Genomic DNA, 25,095 nt, shown 5'->3' with positions numbered 1-25,095 from the left:
AAAATTAAAAAATTCATCAAAAACCACGATAACATTTTTCTCAATGTCAAAATTGCTCGTTAATCTTTAGAACCTCTTCGATAACAATAATCTGTTACTGATATTAAACATCTGCGTCACCTTGAAAAAGGTGGGCTCTCGTCAGTCAGTGCCCGGCACAGTTTCTTTTTTTTTTTTTTTTTTTTTTTTTTTTTTTTTTTAGATAAAAGCAATCAATTTTTCAAAATTATGCTTTGAAAAGGATAAAACACTTTCAAATAATTCAAAATTATCAAAACAAAAATTTTCTCACAATTCACAATCAATAAACCTTAATTAAATATTCATTTATTAAATTACTATTTTGCACTTTAACGGAAGTCATTTCATTCTAAAAAAATTTCCATCAAGATTTTCCTATTTATTTTTTAATGTTTTTGAAGCTTTGTTATCAGTGTCTCGTTTATATTATTAATCTTTTTTTGAAATCATAAAACCTAAGTAATTGTTTATGTTCAACATGTTTTTTCTTCGAAATACATAATTATCATATTTTAAATATTTATTATTTTCAATTCTCACTTAACAATTTTATCCTTTCAATTTAACAATTGTTTTAAGAAGCAAAAAAAATATTTAACATGTTGTTCGCTATATTATCGACATGAGAGAATTATTATCAATGAATATGAATTAAAATACTTTATTATGAATATGCTTAAAAACAATCTGATCTGAATTAAAAGTTCATTATAATTTAAGTCTCTTTTATATTTTTTTGTTTTTTCATTTAATTGTTGCTCTGATTTTTTGTGATAGTTTTAACTTTGTTCAAATGAAAAGCTTGTTAGCATCACACCGATTCGCATTGATTTTTTTGATTTTCTTCATCCCCTTTTTTATTTATATTCAACTTTATATTTATCTTTTTCTGTTTTTTCTTTCTCTTTATCTCCTTCTTCTACCTCTCCTTGTGTCGATATAACTTCATCCAATTTAATTATCTTCTGTCAATTCATTTCAAATACTTCTGAAAAATTCTTCTTTTCTTCTTCCTTTTCCATCAAAATATTTGCATTTCTTTCTTTTTTCTCTCTTCTTCTTCTTCTTCTTCTTTCACCTCCAGCATTTGCATAATGTTGCATAAAGTTTATCAAAAGAATTGAAAGAGCTGACAGCCGAGCCATGAAGGATGGAGCAAAGTGTATCGGCTGGTCAACAAAGACTGCTGTCGAGATAGCACCAGCAACATGTTTGTGTCAAATTAATTGTCTTTCTTTATTTTTTTCTAACTCTTCCGTGTCATATTTATTTTCTCCTTTCATATTTCTCTTTCTCTTTATATATATATATATATCTTTTTTTTCTTTCTCTCTCTTTTCTTTATTTGATTCCCATTTCTTTGTATTTGTGTCAATTCAGAACAAAGTGTGTGCGAGTTTGTTTATTCAAATCAGTTTCAATGCATAACGCTTTTCTTTGTAATTATTTGTTGATTTCTCTTCTCTATTATAATATTATCTTCTATTATTCCATTTCTCTTCTCAATCAACTCTTCTCTCTTCTACTCTTCTCTTCTCTATCTATTTCATCTCCTTTTCCTTTTCCTCTTCCTCTCCTCTTTCTCCTTCTCCTTCTCCTTCTCCTTCTCCTTCTCCTCATCCGCAACTACACCCAGCGAATTCCCACTGCCCTTCGCACTCTCCGCCTCTCCTACAACACCGCTGCTCCTGTTTCTGGTGTGAATTGCGTTCCTCCCCCGCCTCCTCTTCCGCCGCGTGATTTTGTTCCTTCGGCGCCTTCACGGACAGACCACGGGCAGAGGAAAGAGGAGAAAGGGAAAGGGAAGAAGGGAAAGAAGGGGAAGAAGAAGTGGTGGAGGTGGAGGAGGAAGAGTTGAGTTTGAGAATGGAGATTTCGATAAAAATTTGTGTTTTGATGAAGAAAGAAGAGGAGAAGGATATAATGATGATGAGGAAGAGGAAGAAGATGAAGAGGAAGAAGAGGCAGAAGGGGAATTATAACTTGGTTTTGGAGGAGAAAGAGGAAGATGTTGGCTGTTTGGCAGTTGGATTTGGAGAGGTTTGGGGCGAGAAGGAATTTGAGGAGGATGAAGAGGACGAGATTTGAAAGAGGAAGAGGAAGAGGAAGAAGAGGAAGAAGAGGAAGAAGAAGAAGAAGAAGAGGAAAAAGAGGAAGAAGAAGAAGAAGAAGAAGAAGGAGAAGGAGAAGGAGATGAAGATAAAAAATCTGCCTTTAAGCGGAAGAATAAGAATCTGAGATATTCTATTGCTTTCTTAATAACTGTGCATGAATCACCGTTTGTATTATATCCTTTGCTTTTGAAATTTTTGTTTCATTTTTCTTCTTTTTTTTATCTCTCATCGATATCATCATCATCATTTCTTTTCACTTTTTTTCCTCTTTGTTTATTTATTTATTGTTTTTATTATTTTAATTATTATTATAATTATTTTCATATTCACATTTCATTATTATTATTATTATTATAATTATTTTTGACATCCAATATCTATTTCAGAATCGCTCAACATAACCAAAAGGAAAAGAACAAGAAGCAGAAAGATGGCAGTGTGTCTGTGTCCAGCTGGAAGGGACTGTTTGAAAAAACAAAAAGAACAAAGTTTATTTCGCCTTTTCTTTCTCATCGTCAACAGAAGAAGGAAGAGAAGGAAGAGAAATAGGAAAGGAAAGTGAAAGGGGAAGGGGAAGAGGAAGAGAAGAAATATAAATCATATTTAAAAGACCAAAACGAATCGCTGAAGAAGCTGAAGGAGAAGGATGCGAAGAGAAGAGTGTGTATGAGTTAAAATCCAGATGAGGAGGAGGAGGAAGAAGAAGAATAATATGATGATGAAGAAGAAGGAGAAGGAGAAGAAAGAGAAGAAAGAGAAGAAAGAGAGTGAAGGAAGGAAAGAGGAGAAAGAAGCAGAAATTGTATGGAATTTACGAGAGAAAAGAAGAAAGAGGAAAATAAAGAAATAAAAGGAAATTCAAAGCAGAAAAAAAATCACAAGATAAAATTTCAATTTCAATTTCAAACAAAGAGGAAACGAATGAAAATGCAGGAAAACAAAGGAAATTAGATAGAATGGAAAGAGATTGATTAAGTTCGACTCTTTTTTCTTCTTTTCTTTCTCCTTCTCCCTCTTTTTTTTTTCTTTCTCATTTATTTCCTTCAACTTCTCCTCCTCTTCCTCCTCCTCTTATCTTCTTCTTCTTCTTCTTCTTCTTCAACAGAACAGCGTGATGCTTCGCCTTCACTTTCAATGTCACATTCTTCTTTATCCTCTTCCACATCTTCATCTTCATCAACATTCACTTCTTCTTCTTTTTCTTCCCATTCACTCACCTCAGACAATTCTCCTTCTTCCGCCTCACCTTCTGCCTCACCTTCTGCCTCTTCTCCTTCTCCTTCTTCTCCTATTCCATTGCAAACACATTTATCACCTCAGTCATCTCAACCAATTCAATCTATTCAATCTATTCAATCATAAAATTTATTGCAATCATATCAATCATATCAATCACCACATGACACTCACTCTTCCTTTGCAAAAGTTGACTCCACAGGCAGTTTGCTGCTGAGAAGCAAAGAAATCGTTCAAAAACACTCCTCAAAGGAAACAAATAGAATGCTTCCTTTTTCTTGCAATCAGCTCCATACATCTACATCCTTCGCTTCTTATCAATCGATGTTCTTGTCTTCCCCTTCAGCTGTGCCTGCGAAATCAATCCATGGAAGAACGAAGAGCGATGTGATTAATTCTCGTCCTTCTGTTTCTTCTCCTTCTTCTGCTTCTGCTTCTGCTTCTTCTTCTTCTTCACAACCTTTACATCCTTCTCAGCATCCCCACACAACAAAACACATACCAGCCTTCCTCTCTCAAGTCCTCCCTCCACTTTGACGAGCTGCAATCTCATTCAACATCCTCTTTCCTTCGCTCCATCAACAATTCTTCTTCTTCTTCTTCTTTTTCATCCTCATCCAAAAGACGTTTAATGCTCTGTGAAAGGTTTCTTGTTCTGCAGTCATCGCGTACCCCGGCTGCCTCGCTTAATCTGCGTTTGCTGTCAGACGAGGTGGAAGTGCTGAGAAGAATGACATCGCTCCTCCGGTTGATAAAGGCTGCTTGTTCTTTGCTTTCTCTGCTTTGCGAAGAAAACTACAGAAACCGCAACTGCAATAGAAGAAGCAGAAGTGACAGAAGTGATAGAAGTGATAGAATCACAGATTATCCTCTTTTTGCAGATGAAGATGGAAACTCAGCCAGCTCGATTGTCTTCTTTTTTTTTCTTCTCTATCAAAGCACTTGGCAATGTTTATTAAAGCGAGAACAGAAAGATTGTTTGTTTCATCAGGCAAAGCAGAGAATCAGGCACATTCTCATTCTCATTCTCATTCACAAGCACAAGCACAAGCACAATCACAGACGCTGATGGAGACACAGACACAGGCACAGAGTCGCACACAGTCAACGATATTCTCTCTGAAGAAGCGGGCAGAGTCGTTCACATCCTCAATGTTTCCGAGCGAAGTGTCCAATAGCAGCATTCAGCTTCTGTGTGGGACTGTTCTATTGTTTGACCCGTCTCTGCCGCGGGTGATGGTATTGGTGGATGGGAAACATGTGCAGTGTGCCACACAAATCATAAGCAATTAACTTGCCCTCTAGAAAATCCAGTTATTTTCTTCAGACGCAAACCTTTTGTCTTCATCGAGTTCATTGGCTTCTTCTTTAAACACAGATTCATATGGTCTTTTGAAGAGAATCTCAAAAACACAACACATGACATAGTATTCCATCAACCATTCAGAAACCTACATTGAAGACTCTCAGCTCAGCTATTCCAACCAAAAAGGCAGAGGCAGATCAAATTCGGTTCCTTTGTTCAACAAAATGCAATCAACAGCAAATATTTCTTCTTTTTCTTCTTCAGAATCCTCGTCTCCCATTCACATCTTCCACACAAATGGTATCCGCTCCTTTTTCGCAACTGCCGCCAGAGTAATATCCCGCACATACGTATTCTACCCCCCACCGCACCTCGTTCTTGCTGAACTCCAATGGCTTCATCTCCACCACCGTGCTCCCCGAGCTCTCCCCACATACATAAACTCTCATCACCCACAAAACTCCGAGCGCAAGCACACTGAAGTTGTTCCTCCTGATACTGCTTTTCTGTTTTTGCTTCAGTCACTTCGCAGCTCCAAGATCCGCTGCCACAGTTCCGCCTCCCCTGCTTTCTGGAGCACCAATATTCAAACGATTCATTTCCACAGACTTGCATGTCATTTGCACCACCTCAATCACTGTCTCATTAAGCACACTCGCTTCATTCTGCACACGACGCAAGTGCTCCTCACCGGAAGCTCCAAGCCTGTGCCATGCACCAGGTGAAACTCTTCCGCATCGCATGTTTCTGCTTCCACCTCTGCCTCCAGACTGTTAAACACAACTTGACCACCCTACACATCCAGCGGACCGCCTCCCACCATTAACGCACTCTCTGCTCCTTCTCCATACCGGTTCGATATTATTCTCCTCAAATCACATAGTTCGCCTTTTCTTTTTGCTTCAGCTCGTTCAATATTCAGAAGATTAACTTCGATTTTCTGTCAAAACATAAAAACATTAAAATTCTGTACAATATTTCAGCTTTTTGTAAAGGTCAAGCGATATGGGAAAGAAAATAAATAAGTGACGAACAAAATGATTGATTCAACAGATTCAAAACAGAAAAAATTTATTCCCATGAGAAATTAAAGACGAAGAAGAGCATTAAGTGTTCTGTCTGAAATATTGTGGCGACGATCTCCAATTATTCTTCGGGCTTTCGAAAATATTCTTTCACAGAATGATTCACTGCATGGCGAAGTTATTATACAGTAAGCTATATTAGAAAATATTGTATGTGTTTCACTGAAGGAACCAAAATCTTGATAAAAAATGTAACCATCTTCTTCGATGACTTCTTCTTTCACTTTTTTAAGTAATAATTCTTTAAAAAACTTCATGCATTGAGACTTTATTCTGTTGTGCCTTTCATCCATCATATGATCCAACAAGACTCTAAAACCTGCCACAATCCTTCCAAACCAATCAGAAAATAAATAATCCCAAATATTTTTCAAAGTTTGATTTTCTAAATCAACATTACATTCTTCGATTCTTCTGAAACGAGAAAAATTGCAAATGAAATCCACATCACTATCGCTTTCGTTTTCACTTTCGTTGTTTTCTTCATTATTCGTTGGTTCTCTTTCATTTCCAGAAATTTCTTTTTCAGTTTGTGATTTTTTTGTAATGTCTGTTGACATTCTTTCTGACACTTCATCATGCTGAGTTGTTTTTCTTGTCAAGTAGAAATTGATATGATCCGTTTCATTGGATTTATGTTTATATTCATCATCCTTTTCTTCTTCTTCAGCTAGAATCAATCCAAACAAATCTTGTTCATCAAAATCTTCGATTTCGTATTGTTCTTCATATTCTTCTGTGTTTTCAAGAGAATTCGAATCAAGAGTTGAAATGAAATCAATCAAACTTTTCAATTTTGAGTTTGAGGACTCAACATTCATAGTTTTTGTGCAATTTGTGGTTAGAGAAGTTGAAAAAGAAGATCCAATAACACGTTTTCCATATTCTTCATCTTCTTTTTCAGAATTTACAAAAGCTATTTTCAACTTTTCAGTTGATAGAAACGGAAGGTTTGACAAGTGTGTATCCGAAAAAGTTATGTAATAATGATTTTGTATTGACTGAAACGAAGAAGGATTCTGGAAAATAGGAAACGTGGTTAAACAGGAAACATTTGAGGTGGAGGAAGATAAAGACGAAGATAAAGACGAAGAGGAGGATGAAGAGGAGGATGAAGAGGAGGATGAAGAGGAGGATGAAGAGGAGGATGAAGAGGAGGATGAAGAGGAGGATGAAGAGGAGGATGAAGAGGAGGATGAAGAGGAGGATGAAGAGGAGGATGAAGAGGAGGATGAAGAGGAGGATGAAGAGGAAGATGACGAACTTGACAAAGAAGAAGTATTTGATGAGTTTTGAATAAGACACATTGATCCAGATGAATCTTCCCCGCAATAATGAGATAGAGATTCACTTGATTTTTTTGACACATCAATAATTGTTTCTGAAACTAAATAAAATAATATTTTCGAGATAAAAGAAAAATATGAATAGTTTAATAATAATGTATATTTTTTGTATATATTCAAACGTTCCCTAGGGTCACAAGTGAATTTGTTGATTCGATGTTTATATGATCCTATTGGAGTTAATGCGTAAGATGTTGCAAGTAATTGCCCAGAAAAATTACAAAGTGTATAGTTATATAACAGAATGACTATATCTGTTAATGCATTATGCCATTCTCCATATAGGAAATATTCATATGTTGAAAAAGAATAAAACAAATTCATTGCTTGAATTACAACAGGAAAAGCATCTCCAAGTTTTGTCGATTCTTTTTCAAAAATCAGATGCATCGAATAAAGTGGATACAGCAACAATTCAGTAAGTGCAATTTCAAATATTTCGTTGTCTGAAAGCATGCTGGTTTTGTTTATTATTGATTGATTCTGTCTTATGAAGAAACAAATATTATACAAGCACAGCCATCTTGTGGCAATAAATGATGGGCATCTTTTTTTCAGACTGTTTCTGAAAATTGACAAATGTGCTTGCTGACTGAAGTTTATTATCAATTCCTTCATTTGCTTAAGTTTAACATTTTCAGAAAAAGCATGACTGACAACCAAGTTGATTAAATGATTTAGACATCTAATAAAAATTGGTCTGGGATAATTATTTGTATGTGACAAACCAGATAATTCCTTGCAATCATTAGTTGATATCCTATTCAAAGCCAAAACTTGTGGTTTCAGTCCATCTGAGCACCAAGCTCTGACAGAACATCCATAAGCACTAAGCTCGGTCATTATTTCTGTTCCCAAATTGAAATAATCGGATTCTGATCGACAGCCTTTGTACAACTTCCAAAAGATAGGTTTTGATAATTGATCCATTGTTGTTACACCAACTGCAGTGTAGCTTACTCCCCCAACAACTCCTCCGTCAATTACAACTCCAAGGGGATTGTTAGAAATTATAGAAATTGCTTTTTCAATTTTCTTTGAATTCGTTTCATGAAGCAGTCTACTCACATTTCTCTCTGTTAAGCGAGGGAAAATATCTTCTCTGCTCATGTGTGGATTCGCTTGTGATGACTTTATTAATGCTGTAATGAAATCATTGAATTCATTTGTTGCAACTGATAGAAAAGAAATATTACTATGGGCAACGATATTGATGAAAGATTCAGCGAGCTTACCTTTCAATGTTGTTTGAGAAGTTCCATTGCTTTGTTTCCTTTCAGGAGAAATTGTTGATAAATTGGACTTCTGAGAAAAAAACAAAGAGATATGATTATTTGTCATCAAATCACATTTATGATTAAAAATCAAAGAGTAATCCTTCCGACCCGTTACTCCGCAGGCAACTCCATCTTTTTCACACGGACACATGTAAAGTCTGTGCATATCCTTTTTTGCAATCCTGTCTTTATACAAAGGAGTGAATGCAATAAATATTTTGTGATTAACAATATCAAGAGAAGGTTTTGAAATGATTAATTCCTCCTGAATTGGATGATAATAACCTATGAAAAAATTAAATATCAGTTCCAAATTTATTTCAAGAAAAATCTAAAAATTCAAACAGTTTGTGTACTCATTGGATTCTATTTTTTTCAGTTTTATCAACTCGCATCTGTGTGATTTGAACATTTTCTCGGTTTCTTTATACATCTCGAACTTTTTTGATCAAGAAGAATAAAAAAGTGTTATTGAAAATACAAAAAAATAAAAATAAAAATATAAACTGTCAACAAACTATTTCTGGGTTTTTTAAGGAAGAAAAAAATATTTGTGAGGCATCCATGAATAACAAATAAAGAAATTTTGCTAAATGCCTTAGTGACTGGAATTACGTCAGTGACAGGCAGTGACGCGAATGCCTTGGTATTTATACCATAAAAAATTGATCACGACATAACCCATTGTTCATATAAAAATTGAAATGAACATTTTATAAAATGAAAAAAATTTTAAAAGCCTTCTCAATAATGAAAGATGAATTACAAAAAATTCAATTTTTCTTTGCATGTCTTGTTTTTTATTTTTTCAAATTTTTTTTATAAGAAAATAAAATTTTTTCATTCACGTCACGTCACTCCTAAAATGTTCACGTCAGAAGGCATGTGACGCAGATGTTTAACTGATATTTTAAAAATGTGGGTAAATATTGTATTAAGCATTTCTCTCACAAAAATATTTGTTTGAGAACTCACTATATATATATATATGTCAAAATTTTTTTGAAAAGTTCCTTTTGTTTAATTTTCAAATAAAGAAAAAATTTTATATTTCGATCAAATTTCTGTTCCAACTCACCAAATTTTGCTGTCATTAAGACAATAACTTGACGATGTAATAATTTTATTTTTAGTGAAGTTTCATGATTGGGAACGGAAATTTGATCGAAATATGAAATTTTCATTCTATAAGAAAATTAAACAAAAGGAACTTTTCAAAAAAATTTTGACATATTCTGAAAAGAAATAACTCCTTTTCGAAGTTCTTTTTTCATTGATATTAATTGAACATTATCAATTTTGGAAATAATAATTCATTTTTCTTTTTTATGAATTATTCATTTCCAAAGAAATAAAACCTTTGAATAGTCAACATTCCTAATAAGGTTATTATTTCAAAATTAATAACCCATATTAATAAATGACCCAAGACATTATGCAAATAAAACAAAAAGAACTTTTAAATAAATAAATAAATAAATAAAAAAAAAAAAAAAAAAAAAAAAAAAAAAAAATTACCAAAATGTTCAAATCATCACGTTTGATTCAAAAGCCAATGATTGAGATGAGTTCGTGATGAAATATTTAAAAAAAAAAGGAATTATCATATTTCAGTGTTAGTCGAATATACAAAGAGCAAAATTTTCGAAACAAAAGTTTTTATTGAGTTGAAACGATTTATTGATTATAACACTTTTGTGAAAATTTTCTTCATAAATCACTTTAATCATATTATTTTAAAAATTAATATTTTAATCGAATTTTTGTTTCCAATCACCTAACTTTATTTTAATTTCATAATTACATGATAAAGAATAAACTTCCATTTCAGTAAAGTTTCGTGAGTAATGACCTATATAAAATCATAATTTTCTGTTTCTTTTTCTTTTTTTTAATTCAGTAATAAAAAAATAGCAAAATTTACATGTGTGACGTTATGACCACTGACGCAAAATTTTTCACTTCTGACATTCCTAGCAGAAATATTCTCGTCAGCATTCAATTTTCGAATTTTTTGAATCAATTTTGTTAATATATATATATATATATATATATATATATATATATATATATATATATTGTTTCATTTTCGTTAAATTTTTTGAAAGAAAGTTTTAACTTCTTTTCTTTTTTTTTTTTTGAAAAAAACAAATTTTTTTTATTTTTATGGGAAACAAACGTGAAGGCAAAGTTGGAATTTGAGATCCATCAGTACCGGTCAAGACCGTCAGGTCAAGTCAGAGTCACTATTAGTCGATTAAACAAATAAATTTGAATTCTTTGGTCAAATATTTGTTTATATTGATCATTAAATCAATTAAAGGAAGTTATTTTGTGATTATTTTTCATGAACTCCTAAAAAACAGCGAATAATATATAGTTTTTCCTATGATCATTAATACAGAAGAGCGTTTTATATTTGCAAACGCAACGAAGAATCAAATACCAAATCTCATTTACAACTTTGTTCATCACATTTTTCATTCATCTAATTTGACGATGCTTCCCCAAACTTGTTCTTTTTAACATCTTCCAATAAAAACTTCAATCGAATTCATTTTCATCATTTGAAAACAAAGAAGTCATATTTTCTGAAAATTTTATTGAATGATTTTTTCTTTACTGATCAAAAAAAAAATGTCAAAGCAGAAGACATTCATCTGTATGATGATGACGCAAATTCTTTTGCTTGTTTTTATGAAAATTCTTATGTTTATTAACCTCTTTCAACTGGAGGTTGCGAAAAGTGGTTATGAAATTCTTCAAAGAAAAGTAAAAAAAAAAATTTGTGGGTAGAAAGACAAACTGAAGATGGACTGGGACCAATATTTGGATGAATAATTTTCGATTTTGAATTTAAAAGTGTGTGCACTTCTTCAATTTCACTTTATTTTTAACTTTTTCTTTGCTTTATGGGTGATTATTTTTGAAATCTTATATTTTCGATCAAATAATACAGATTGATAAAATTATTTTGAATTTAAGTTTATGAACACAGAAAAGTGACAACTCCTTTTTGAAACCATCACAATCGTTATTCATAACTAAATTTTGACATTTGAAACAATTGAAATTAATTTTTCATTTCACTGACAAATACCTTTTCTCTGACAATGAATTTTCATTATAATCATCACCTCGAAAAAAACCATGATTTCAAAAATAATTGCACACATCAGAAATTATTGGATTGCAATCACGAAATAGTTTTCAAAAATAATTCTGAAATCTTCGTAATAGTATTTGCAACATATTGAGATATTCATATAACTTTCAAAAGTGTTGTGTTAAACTGAAATGAATTATCATTTCACAAACAAAAGAAGGAAACGAATTGAAATATAATGATAATCATATGAGGAGATCAAAGAAGATAAACAAACATTGAGAAAACAGTGTACGAAGATAATTCTTAATTATTTTTTATCTTTTTCGCACGACATTTCCAATCGTCTTTTCAAAGTTATTTGATTTCAAATCAAAAAAAAATAATATCAAATGAAATGAAATGAAATGAAAATAATAGGAAAAAAAATAAATTTTGCTATAAACCTGTGTGACATGTAGAAATTTTTGTCTTCCCGTCAGTTTATTTTATTTTATTTTATTTTATTTTCCTTTTTAATTCTTTATTTCTTTTAAAAAATTATTAAACACCTTTTCATGTTTCCACCAGAGTGAATTTTTATGAAAATTTGATGTGAAGAGTTATTGAAGATTGTTTTTTTTTTAACTTTTTGAGATATTTGAAAATTTATTATGGATTTTTTCAAAAATATATTTTGAATGAAATACGGTGCAAAATATTTCACTTCAGGCATTTTCATTGAAAAATTATGCAGTTTCGATTAACTTTTTAATATCAAAAAGCACAATAAAAATGGGTCATTTTTTTGACATTCGTGAAATATTGGAAAACTTTATTTTTTGTTTTCTACGATGCCTGTTAACAGATAAGAAAATTAAAAATTTTTTTGAAATCTGATAAAGTTTAAAAATGTTATTAGTGAAACAATTTTTTCAAGCTGGGTAATTATTTTTGAAATCATAACTTTTTTCGGGATGCAGATTATTTTGATAATTTATTATCAAGGAGAATCAATTAATCTTTGAAATGAAAAAATCATTTCAATTGTGTCAAAAGCCAATATTTGATGAAAATGGAGTACAAAGATTGTCTTTATAGGATTTGTCACTTTTCTGTGTCGATTTATCAATATTCAAAATGATATTATCAAATCGTATTTTTTGTTCAAAAAAAGATGATTTCAAAAATAATCATCCAGCTTTGTGCATAAAAAGCTTGAAAGTCCATATTTTACCCCAAATGAATGTTAATTTGTTTGTATTATTGAACATTTTTGATTGTATTCAATGAGAAATCATATAATTATGGTCAAAACTTATCGAAAATAATGGTGGATTTTATTTTTTTTTTTATCGTTTTTTATCCCCTCACTCTCAAAAATTATTTTGCAGCTTTTCTGTTTTCGTTCTTAGTGAAAATAAATTTTGATCAAACTGGAATGAATCAAGCTCTAAAAAACGAAGGTTTTTTCCTTTTATTATCATTCTCGATCGTGAAATGAATTAGTCAAAAAAATAAATAAATAAATAAATTTCAATTTCCAAGAATCATCATGAAAAAATAATAGCGAAAGATATCCTCCTGCAAAAGGGTGCAATCCCTGAATTTTCAAAAATCGATGAAATCAATTTATTTCATTATTCCATAAATATGTTTGCTATTTTAAGTTATTAATTAAAGTACAGAGTACCTTAATTCTTGAGAAAAACCGTTATCTACAACACTTCTTTATAAAGGGAGTGAGCTCTGCATAATGGGCTCAGCCGATCACAAAATTCGAAAGATGACAACTTTGTTGGAAGGACCTGCCTCGGGACTGAGCGGGATATTCCCGCAAAGCGGAACTACAGGCGGTATGGGAATGGCGCCTCCCATCTCCATCCCAACTACAGAGTCCCCAGGATCACAATTCCCAGCTCTGTCAGCTATGTCCTTAACAACCTCGACAACCTCAACATCAACTAGTTCAGTTGGCTCGCCTCACTCCCCAACACAACCTCTATTAGAAGCAGCTAAATTACTCTTTGGAGAAAACTTGCAGAGTCCAATATTTGCTTATCATGTCGATCAATGAGATCCACTCCAGACATTACGAGATTACGAATCCTTATCGGTCCCCACGTTCCTGCCTGCTACGACCTATCCACATTCGCGATCGCAAAGTTGGTTTTCCGATGCTTTAGACGAAGGAGCGTATAAAGCGGGATCTTTATTAATGCCCGCTTTGAAAGCGATGTTAATGGCAACATGAGGGACAACAGAAGAAGCACAACAACACCAGGGAGATGCAATGATGCTTACAGTCGCAGCTCTCCAAGCGGCACGCCACATGCGCATCCAAGCCAAATTCGGCTTCAAGGCCGCCAAAACACTTCAGGAAGAAAAGGATGATCCGTTATTGACCACAGGGCAGCTGGAGAGGATTCAGCCCGTTTCGCAAGCAAGAACAGAACGGAGGCAAGTGAACACTGCTTCGTTCTTTTCACAAAGAATAAAGAGAACTGGGACATGAAGAACGAGTTCAACTAGCTCGGGAACTGGAAGGTCAACACGTTCAGCCTCAAGTGGTAATTTTTTCTGAGAAAGCAGGGGGCCGCACCCAAGCCTTTGCCGAGGAATGGAAGAAGATCGGAGTGACCAATCGGATTAAAGATGAGATAAGACCGATTTGGAAGGGGAGAGCTGCAAGGGACAAGTTGAAACAGGAAAAGGAGAAAGGCAGAGGCTTCCTGGGTGGCAGAGAGGAGAAAAAGGCTTGTTCAGAATAAATTCAAGAAGGACTCAGGACAGATATCGTAACTCAGTTACAAGAAGGAGAGGTCTGTTGCTTGAACAACATATTTTTCATAAAGAAGAAGACAGGGAAGTTCCGTCAAATCCTCGATTTCCGTCCACTCAATGCCGCACTGAAAGTTATTCACTTCAAAATGGAAGATCATCGCATTGTGGAGAGACTGATCCAAAAGGGAGATTTCGCAACCTCACTGGATCTTTCTCAGGCTTATTTCCTGATTCCAATTCACAAGGACTTCACACCATTCCTAGCCTTCAAGTTCGAAGAAAGATACTACGGGTTCAAAGGCATGCCCTTCGGATTCAAAGACGCACCGCGAATATTCACGAAAGTCATGAGAAAAGTTTCGCAAGAAATCCGAAGAAGATGTAAGGTGAGGTGCATTTCCTTCTTGGACGATGTCCTATTGCTGGATCCAGATCAAGTCAAGCTGAAGACTGCAACTCAAGAAATTGTCGATTGGTTTCAACAGTTGGGCTTAATCATCAACAGGGAGAAGAGCAAGTTCTTCCCCAAGAAGAACTTCAACTATCTCGGATGGACGTGGAATACGAGTCGGATGGTTGTCTCAATGGAACAACAGAGACGCAGGGAACTGAGGAAAGAGTGTATCAAATGGATGAAGAGGGTGAGGAAGAACAGCTTTGCAAAGATTAGAGACTTCGCTTCATTCATAGGTCAGCTCAGCGCCGCACGGTTCGTGTACAAAGCGCCTCTTTATACATGAACAAAATGTACCAATTTCTGAATAAGGAGGTCAAGAAAGATGGTTGGGAAGGAGCGGTGTTCTTGAACAGCAGCATAAAAAGACAATTGGACTTCTGGATTCAAAGGCTCAAGGAGAATTACAGCAGAGAACTGGTGGATTTCTCGAAACCCGACGCCATATTAACGACAGATGCTTCCCCTTGGGCTTGCGGAGCAACCTTGGCAGTTGGAGGAGAGAGATTTCATTTTCACAAACAGTTCAGCAACAACACAAAAATCCAAACATCCAATTTCAAGGAGCTCCTTGCAGTTTTATTGGCTCTCAACAATTATTCATCACAAATCACTCGCAACCATGTGTACAAGATCCTTCTCCGCTCTGACAATACCAGTGTGGTATTCAACATCAACAGGTATGGTGCGGGACCCAACCTCCTGCCTTTATTGAGAAAGATCAGGGCTACATGTCAGTCGATGAAATTGACGATGACAGCAATCCACATTCCAGGGGAGAAAAACACAACCGCAGACGCATTGTCCAGGTTAGAGGTCGCAGGAGATTATATGATAAGGAGTCAATGTCTGAAGGAAGCGGAGATGGCTCTCGGAGTGATAGCAGAGAGAGACGGTTTCGCAAACGAAGGAAACAAGAGGAAGGAGATATGGTATGGTCCAGGAAGTCCGTTCGCTCAAGATGGTCTCACCGCAGATTGGACAAGGAACACAATGCTCATTCACCCTCCGATTCCGTTGATTCTTCCGAGTCTCAAGAAAGTAAAAGCAGAGAGAGCGAGAGCAATCATTCTTCTTCCATCATGGAGGAATCAGATATGGAGCAACTTACTGGAAGAGATGATGTCTCAATATTACGTTTGGAGGAATTCGAAAGCGGTTTTAATCCCGGGAGCAGGCCTGAGGAGAACGGGTGCAGCACTGCCTCCCGGGGGATACATGGCAGTAACAATCAATTGGTAAGAGAAGTTGGAGAAGAATGGTGGTGGAGAAGCCTCAGGATCTGCGGAGTCCCAGATAGGATCATTTCCGTGACGAAGGAGAGCATAGCAAAGTCCACATGGACTACATACACCTTTGGCTTTGCACACTTCAGCAGAGAATGGGAAGAGTTGAAACTGGGGCCGTTCCCGAAATATTTCGATGAATGGTCAATGGATTGCGCAAATTGTCTTCTATCCATGAGAGACAAAGGTGGTAAATATTCATGCCTGTGTGCCACAAGGTCAGCGATTTCACTCTTTTCCAAGACGGTATATGGTAAGGACTTGAGTAAGGAAAGTTTAATAAGAACAATATTCAGATCGTTTTCATTTTCCCAAACCCATAGAAAGTCGTACACAAAGATGTGGAGCCCAGACATCGTGCTGTCATATTACGAGAACTACGGGCTGAACGAGTATCTTTCTTTTTTTAACCTGACGGTGAAGTGCATTTTGCTGGTTATGCTGTTCACTTCATGTCGATTCCATGAGCTTGAGCAGATATCAATGGCTAACTCAATATTCGAAAATGATGCGATTTATCTATCCACAAGACTTAAGACTTCCAGATCCAGGGAATACATTACTGTTCCATGCCTAGAGGATGTTCACAAACGAATATGTCCGGCAAGAGCTATTCACACCCTTTGGGAGAGAGTCAAAGCAACGTATGAAAATAGAGATAAGTTCCTTCTCAATACAACGCACCATACACTGTTAACCGCAAAGGGGATAAGAACGCTTGCAAGATTGGGTCTGCGGAAAGCAGGAGTTCCTGAGGAATACAGACCATACACAATAATGCACGCATCGATATCCAAACTGGCATCAAGTGGTATCCCGGAGGTGTGTATCGCCAAGCACGCACGCCTATCAACAACTGCTCACACTCCGTCCAGATCATACTACAAAGCGAACCTGGCAAACCGGATGGCCTGCGTGCTCCTTGCCCCAGAGGAAGATAGCTCCCAACAAGATGAAAACACAGTTGTTAAGAAGAGCCGCATAACAAAACAGATAGAGGGCATTCCCTTCTGTGCCACTCAGCAAACAACTACCATTTGTTTGGTCTTCCTCCACTTCAACCACTCACTCACGCGAATACAACAGCCGAACCTTTCACGACACAAGCGCCTTCCCCAAATCTTCCATCACTGCAATCTTTTCCCGCGACTCAGCCTAATCAAACGATAATACTTCCGATGAGTGTTGAAGAGCCAGAGGACAATAATACTGGATAGAGGAAGGAACCAGAGAATACCAGAGAAGAACCAGAGACAGAAAGGACTGATATAGGCACTGAAATATGTAAAAACAAAGATTTGCCCAACTAAAAATACTCCCTTAATAAAGAGGTGTTGCAGATAACTGTTTTTCTCTAGAATTTAGGTACTCTGTACTTTAATTCGCGGAGAAAAATCTATCTACAACACCTCTTATCCCTCCCAGAGCGTAGCTCCTCCCTCCGCTTCACACTTCGTGTTTCAAATAAATTATTTTCCACCGAACAGACGTGGTCCAATCATTCCCGTTTTTTCCCAAGCCAAGACCTTAAAAAAATAATTCACAACCTGGAATAATGCAAGAGATATTCAAGGAGAAAGAAAGACGAAGAGATAAATTGAGTCAAAATAACACAGATATTATTGATGAAATCTACAGACCAAGCCAAAGATAAAGCCACACCAGAGTAATACCAAGAATGTATACAGCTAGACTATACCAAAAGCCGATGCTGATAGCCGAGTGCGATTACCGAGGCCTAAATCGAGCGCCGTTTACCATATGCCAAAACTACGTCCCAAGCCGAGCCAAAGACAACCGCCAAACGCTGCAACTCCTCAGAATGCCATTAGGCACAGAAAACATTTATTGTTTTGTTATTAAAACACTTCATTCATTCGAACACATCACTTTTGTGACCGGCTGAGCCCATAATGCAGAGCTCACTCCCTTGATAAAGAGGCGTTGAAGATAAATTTTTCTCCGCGAATTTTGTTCGGAACCATTTTTGTAATTTTATTTATAATAATTTTTTTTAAAATTTTCACATTTTTTGAGTTATTTGTCTGAATTTTTTTGAAAAGTTCCTTTTGTTAAATTTACAAATAAAACAAATATTTCATATTTTCTTCAATTTTATGTTCCCACTCACGTAACTTTCCTGTAATGAAAACAGTGCTTTTATAATGTTATTATTTCCATTTCTGTGTAGTTTGATTAACGTGAACAGAAAATTGATGAAAATATGAAGTTTAAATTTTGTTTGTAAATTAATCAAAACGAAGTTTTCAATAAAAATTAGCCATATCAGAAAATTTCTCTTTGCTGAAACATAACTTTTCTCAATAGAAAAGTTAATTTAATGATAGCTCATGAATATAATGAAAAGAAATGGCTTTGAAATTGTTATTAACTTCACTGAGAAAAAAAATAGGAAATTATTACACTTGTGAATCTTTTTTGTTGTGTGTCATCTTTCATTTGATTGAGTTTCAAATAGTTTTTCAATTCCATAAAAATATTCATTATAGATAATAGGATATTGTCATTAATCTTCTATTTAAGGGTTTTGGTTAAACGTATAAGGATTTTATTGGAAAAATTTTTTGGTGTAAAGGTTATCCGGAAAAAAAAAAAAAAAAAAAAAAAAAAAAGTAAAAAAAAAAAAAAAAAAAAAAAAAAAAAATTATGAGGTTCAAAAACTCATTTGAAATCGAGATGATGACGCTGATAAAAAGATTTAGTTTTCTTTTTTCTTGTAATCATCTTTAAGGAAATGAAAATTTCCAAAAAAATCAATGACAACTTTATAATTATTTTGTAAATGAAATATTTCTCATCCCTAAAAAGCATGTCCAAATTTTTTTGTAAATATCCTTTTGTTAAATTTTTAAATAAGACAAAAATTTCATATTTCGATCACATTTCTGTTCCCACACATTTAATTTCACTGAAATGGAAAAATAAACATTATCAAGATTTTATTTTCATGACAGTGAAATTTGATGAGTGGGAACAGTAATGTGATCGAAATATGAAAATTTTATCTTATTTGAAAATTATACAAAAGGAACTTTTCATAAAAATTATGTCACTTTGAAAAAATATATATATATATATATATATATTTGAAAAATTTCATTTCAACTTAGAGTAATTTACGCTCTTGAATATTTTGTACAAATATTTTTAATACAATGATTGTCACTTTTATCATGAAATAAAGCAAATTCTGATGTTCCGGTAAAGTACCCATTTGCCTATCTTCCAAACTTTGTATAAAGAATTAATGTATCTTTTTTTTTTTTGATGAAATACATCGAAAATTTTCTTCATCCACTAACTTCGATCTATCCCTAAAATTTTTCATTGAAATGAGTTTGAAAAGAGTTGTTTTTTTATTTTTTTCTTCCTTTTTCTCGTTAAATTTGGATGTGTTAATCGGTACAATTAATTCTTATCCAAATAAAAAGTGGATTGCTGGAATTAATCAAAGATTTGAAAATCTTTCGCTTTCAGATTTTAGAATGTTATGTGGGTCAAGACCATCTTCAAGGAGAGAACAATATTTCTCATCAATAAAAATTGTAAAAAACCTTCCTGATTATTTTGATTCAATTACATTTTGGCCTGATTGTCAAAGTATTGGTACAATTTATGATCAAGGACATTGTGGAAGTTGTTGGGCAGTCTCCACTTTTCAAGAAATACAAGACAGATTTTGCATTCATTCAAAAGGGTTGTTAAAGCCCAAACTATCCGCACAGCATCTCATATCATGCGCTCCCAATGCAAATGGTTGCAGAGGAGGTGGAACGTTTGCAGCTCATAACTTTGTCAAAGGAAATGGAATTACGAGCGAACAATGCATTCCATATCAAATGGGAACATGCAATCATCCCGGTTGTGATTTGTGGCCAACACCAAAATGCAATCGAACATGCTATCCTCAGACAAAAATACCAATTGACAAAGAAAGATTTCAAATAAAAAATTTTTCAAAAATTCCGGGAAATGAGCATGCAATTATGTCGGAAATTATGACAAATGGACCTGTTACTGGTACATTTGCAGTGTATACAGATTTTGCTGCTTATAAAAGCGGAATTTATCATCATTTGACCGGAGATCTTGAAGCTTACCACGCAGTAAAAATAGTCGGATGGGGAATTGAGAACGGAACAAAATATTGGAAAGTTATTAATTCTTGGAACACTAATTGGGGAATGGATGGTATTTTTTTAATTGAACGTGGTGTCAATGAGTGTGGAATTGAAGATGATGTTGTTTCAGGAATTCCTTTTTTCAATAAACTTGTTTTATAAAACTTTTTCATTTCAAAAATGTAAAATGTCTGAATATTTTTTTTGAAGTTTTATTTGAATAATACCGAAGTGAGAAAAAAATATTTTAAATTATATCTGTGTTTCAAATATTTATTAATATGGAAATGAAATAGAAATGCTATCAAATAATTAATTATTTAAATTGAAAGTGATAAAACAATGAAAAATGAAACTTAAATTAAATGATATTTTGTACCAAATATTAGGTGGACAAGGTCCATTGCCGAAAGCACGAACTCTCGTCTGTTTTACAAAGTGGATCCTCCAAGGACGATTTCCCCAAATCTATTGGTTTCTTATCCAACTTTTCGAATAATAAACCACCCAGTGATTTGGGTTAAAATTTTTTTCTTGAAAAAGAAGTGAATATTTCTCATACCTTTTAATAACATGATTTTGAACAGAATTCTTCGCAAAGTCGATAACACAGAATTACGTAGATAACAAATCTTCACATATATATTTCTTTTCTCCAACTGTTCAACAAAATTTTAACGAAACACAAAAAGATTATGCAATCTCAAAAAATGTTGTTAACAATAAAGTTTAAGCACTTGGTTATGGATTTCGAAGCAAAGGTTTAAATTATATTTCAAAACCTCACATAAAATGTTCTTATTTATCTCTTAACAAAATTTAAAAAAGTAAGAGTCATTTACGGAATTTCAAAATATTCAAAAAATGGGATCCTTCATGAGATCAATTTTCAAAAGCACAGTTAGGAAATACATTGTTCATTTATATAAAACAGTTGGATTGATAAAAAAATGAAAAGTCTAAATTAACGAATCATATAATTTTTTTTGTTAATATCAATATTATATTAATTGGATTGTTTTCATTCTGGTTTAAAAAAGTCTTATTTTTTTAATTTTTAATGCATCTAATAATAACAGGAAGACATTTCCGGGACAGTGTATTCCATCTTGAAATTCAGCGATAAAACAAATTTTGGCTGAAAAATGAATTTTGCACGTATATTTGGACTGTACTTTTATGATTAAACGCTTCACTGTTCTGACTTATTTTTAGAATACTTTTCTGAAGGATTTATTTTTTCCGAGAAAGGTAAATATTGGATACCATTTAGAACAATTTCACACCAAAATTTTCAGTCAGTTGCTCTATGCATGGCATATAATCGAAAAGGAGATAAAACTGACTATATTGTTGCTGTTGTTGGAGATGATGGCTCTCTGTGGATGTCGAACCCTCATTCAAATTTCGAATTGTTTATTCTTCAAGGAGATATTAATTGTGTTGGGAAAGGAACAAAGTTTATAGAAGTGAAAGGGGGTGAAGGCCATTTCTTAGCATTGACAGATAAAGGGCAGCTTCTTTGCTGGGGGAGTAACAATTGTGGACAATGTATTCATCAATATTTTGCTTTAATAATTAATGAAAACTTAAAAACATTTTATCATTTTATCGATTTTAGGTGGAATTGCTGAAGGATTACATAGTAAAAAGTGTCAAGAATGGACCCTTGTATGTTTTGCAGATTGTAATTGCTTCTATTAAGTCCGTTTCTGATTTTATTTCAAAATTATGTAATTATGAAAAAATAAAAGATTACTAAATTTGGAAATCCAAATGGAATTGTTTCTTCTTCGAAAGGCGATTCGAGGATAGCTTCATTTAATTGCCAATTCTACCATTCTGGAGTTATTTTAGGTTTGAAGTCCATTTGAAATCAATTGTTTCATGTTTATTTCCTTTTTTTTTTATTGTTATTATTATTAAATAGAAAACGGAGCAGTATTCATGTTTGGAGATAATGGCTCAGGGCAGATCGGAACGGGAAAGAGATATGGAAAAATTAGTGATCCAACAGAGATTAGCATCTCTGTTAGTGCAGCAGAGCAGGAAAGAGAAACAAAATGCATGAAGGTTTGCGTGTTATGGACGGAGTTCAGTGAAAAGGAGAAAGAAAGAAAGAGAGAGAGAGAGAGAGAAAGAAGAGGAAAAAATGACAAATTGAATTAGTACGAGATTTCTTTCTGCATTTTAACATAAACAAAATTGAGAGATAAAAGTTTTATTGTGATGTTGTTGATTTTCATTAGCTGGAAATAGAAACCAGAATTATTTTTGTTTTTATTTTTTCTCTTGTGAATTTGAAAAAGAATTCTTATTTTTGTATTTGTTATGCAATTTCATTTTTAATAAATTAATAATTTAATTTGCTTTTTCTTTATTGTTTTACCTCCATCTTCTCTTCTCTTCTCTTCTCTTCTTTTTTAATTGAAACTCTCATTAATCTCATCAAATTTATCTATTCATTTAGAGTGTATCAACAAAAGTGGTGAGTTTTGCCGGCGGATGGCAGCATTCTCTTTTTCTGACTGAATCTGGCCATGTCTTTTCGTGTGGTGATAACAGTATGTGGTATCATACGTATATGAACATATATGTTTATATTTATCTATCTATTTATTTATATTTATATATATTGCTTTGTGAGTCTATTGAATGAAAAGGAAAAAGAAAATGTTTATTTTTATTTGACATGTTTTTATTTTATTTTATTTATTCTCTTCTCTTCTCTTCTCTTCTCTTCTCTTCTCTTCTATTCTATTCTATTCTATTCTATTTATTTCATTCATTTTATTTCATTTCACTTCATATATTCAATAAGGCACCGGCCAGCTGGGTATAAACAAGCATCCGCGTCTGTTTGAATGCTCAGCTGTTCCTCTTCTTATTCCTTCCTCCTCTTTTGGGAATGTCCCTGTGAGGGAGATTAGAGCAGGGGGCGATCATTCAGCGGCCATCACTGAAGATAACAGGCTGTTTGTATGGTATGTTTGTTTGTGTGTGTGTGTTGATTAAATAAATAAAATAAAATAAAATAAAATAAATGAATGAAGAATTCATTAATGGATAAATTGAATCATTGAATGGTTGTGCTGTTTGTATGAATGTTGTGTGTGATGTGATGTTATTGGCTGAAAGAGTTTAAAAGAAGGGAAATTTTGACAACTTATTTAAGCAAAGAAATATGAGACATGACAATTATGATTCTGTTATAATCAAATGAAAATTTTATTTGTTTTTTCATAATGATTTTTGCATTTTTATGATTTATTTATCATTTTTATATTTTTCTCCAATTATTTCTCTTTCTTTCTTTCTTTCTTTCTCTCTTTCTTTCTTTCTCTCTTACTTTCTCTCTTTCTCTCTTTCTTTCTTTCTCTCTCTCTTTCTCTTTTCTCTCTCTCTCTCTCTCTCTCTCTCTCTCTCTCTCTCTCTCTCTCTCTCTCTCTCTCTCTCTCTCTCTCTCTCTCTCTCTCTCTCTCTCTCTCTCTCTCTCTCTCTCTCTCTCTCTCTCTCTCACCTCTTTCTCTTCCCCAGGGGCTTCAATGGTGAACAACAACTTGGTTTTCTCTCTGTTTCTCTCTCTCAATCGATCAAACCTCTTCCTTTTCCTCCGATTGTTCTGTCGAAACAGACAAAAAGAGGGAAAAAGAGGACAAATTCAGCGTTGGATATGTTGAACGAGATGGTGAAAGAGGAAGAAGAGGCAGGGTTTTATATCTCTCAACAAAAAGCAAAGAAGATAAATGGAATGAAGATGGAAAAAGAAGAAAAAGAAGAAAAAGAAGAAAAAGATGGTGTTGAATTACCTTCTTCTTCTTCTACTCCTTCTTCTTCCTCTTCCTCTTCCTCTTCCTCTTCCTCTTCCTCTTCCTCTTCCTCTTCCTCTTCCTCTTCTTTTTCCTCTTCCTCTTCCTCTTCCTCTTCTCTTTCTCTTTCTCTTTCTCCTTCTCCTTCTTCTTTGTCTCTCATTGAGACAGAGACTGTTGCTGATGTTGCATTGAGCTGGAAGAGCACAATGGTCTTGATGAGTATGTTTTCTTTCTTTCTTTCTTTCTTTCTTTTCTTTTCTTTTCTTTTCTTTTCTTTTCTTTTCTTTCTTCTTTTTCTTGTTTTTTTTTTTTTTCCCATGATGTTCGTTAATATTACTTTTCATTTATAATTTTTAATAATATTTTTATTTTATTTTTTCAATTCTTCAGAATCTGGCAGAATATTCGTATTTGGCGAGTTATTTCCCTCAAACCCAATTCAATCAATATCTCCTTCTCCTTCTTCTTTCTCTTCCTTTTCCTCCTCCTCCTCTTCTTCTTCTCAAACCTCTCTTCAACCAGAACCAATAGCTCCTCCTTTTCTCAGCCATCCAATCACTGAGATTCATCCAGGAACTGATTTCTCATGGAGCACAATTCCATTTGGCGACAGAATAGCAAAAAGACTGGTTGGAAGCTATTTCTGCATGTGTGTTATAACTGGAGACGATGATTGAGATCATTACAATTAATTTTTTTTTTTCTTTCTTTCTTTCTATGAAATTAAAAACATGTTTATTATTATTGTTAATGTTGTTGTTGTTGTTTGTTTGTTTGTTTGTTACGTTTTGTTATGTTTTTGTTATAATTTTAATTTTTTTTTTTTTTTATTATTCTTCTGAAGTTTTAACGTTCTGTTAAGAGTAATGTTAGCTAAATATATAATAAAATATGTATTCATGAGGATTGTAAAAAAGATTTTTGTTTTATTTTGTTTAAAAGCTATAATTCAAGTTTGATATATTAAAATGGAGAAATGATTCTTCCAATTTAACTGAAAAGATAGAAATATGAACAATTATAAATCCTGTGCTTTTCATGAAAATGATTCGAAGAACTTTTTGTGAAATAATCAAGGGTTTTGTCGATTTCATTCAAGAAACAGTTTAATAACACAAAAAAGAATATGGAAATCAAAATAATGAAA

General features: G+C 33.6%; 5 protein-coding genes across 5 annotated transcripts; 4 read left to right on the top strand and 1 right to left on the bottom strand.

Moving 5' to 3' along the window:
* Window positions 1–5,198: 5,198 nt before the first annotated feature.
* Window positions 5,199–5,420, bottom strand: MONOS_8678 (uncharacterized protein; the record flags this gene model as incomplete). The annotated part of the gene is made up of 1 exon (XM_067879107.1): window positions 5,199–5,420. One exon carries the CDS (start codon window positions 5,418–5,420, stop codon window positions 5,199–5,201), a length of 222 nt encoding a protein of 73 aa, XP_067723834.1.
* Window positions 5,421–6,533: 1,113 nt separating this feature from the next.
* Window positions 6,534–7,058, top strand: MONOS_8677 (uncharacterized protein; the record flags this gene model as incomplete). Its single annotated transcript, XM_067879106.1, has 2 exons — window positions 6,534–6,636; window positions 6,775–7,058. 2 exons carry the CDS (start codon window positions 6,534–6,536, stop codon window positions 7,056–7,058), a joined length of 387 nt encoding a protein of 128 aa, XP_067723833.1.
* A 6,168-nt stretch (window positions 7,059–13,226) lies between these two features.
* On the top strand, window positions 13,227–13,547 carry MONOS_10904 (uncharacterized protein; the record flags this gene model as incomplete). Its single annotated transcript, XM_067863390.1, has 1 exon — window positions 13,227–13,547. One exon carries the CDS (start codon window positions 13,227–13,229, stop codon window positions 13,545–13,547), a length of 321 nt encoding a protein of 106 aa, XP_067723832.1.
* An 853-nt stretch (window positions 13,548–14,400) lies between these two features.
* Window positions 14,401–17,211, top strand: MONOS_10905 (putative Transposon Ty3-G Gag-Pol polyprotein; the record flags this gene model as incomplete). The annotated part of the gene is made up of 5 exons (XM_067863391.1): window positions 14,401–14,944; window positions 15,021–15,334; window positions 15,389–16,200; window positions 16,318–17,033; window positions 17,081–17,211. The coding sequence occupies 5 exons, from the start codon at window positions 14,401–14,403 to the stop codon at window positions 17,209–17,211; spliced, it is 2,517 nt and encodes an 838-aa protein (XP_067723831.1).
* A 3,905-nt stretch (window positions 17,212–21,116) lies between these two features.
* Window positions 21,117–24,864, top strand: MONOS_10906 (putative secretion-regulating guanine nucleotide exchange factor). The gene is made up of 10 exons (XM_067863392.1): window positions 21,117–21,165; window positions 21,216–21,294; window positions 21,352–21,687; window positions 21,758–21,807; window positions 21,891–21,993; window positions 22,067–22,209; window positions 22,607–22,700; window positions 22,958–23,120; window positions 23,674–24,167; window positions 24,339–24,864. Exons 2-10 carry the CDS (start codon window positions 21,282–21,284, stop codon window positions 24,623–24,625), a joined length of 1,683 nt encoding a protein of 560 aa, XP_067723830.1. The 5' UTR covers window positions 21,117–21,165; window positions 21,216–21,281; the 3' UTR covers window positions 24,626–24,864.
* Window positions 24,865–25,095: the final 231 nt, after the last annotated feature.

Source organism: Monocercomonoides exilis (genome assembly GCF_001643675.1).
Source record: "Monocercomonoides exilis strain PA203 chromosome Unknown scaffold35-1074681, whole genome shotgun sequence".
Classification (NCBI taxonomy): Eukaryota; Preaxostyla; order Oxymonadida; family Polymastigidae; genus Monocercomonoides; species Monocercomonoides exilis.
This window is presented reverse-complemented; position numbering and strand designations above follow the sequence as displayed.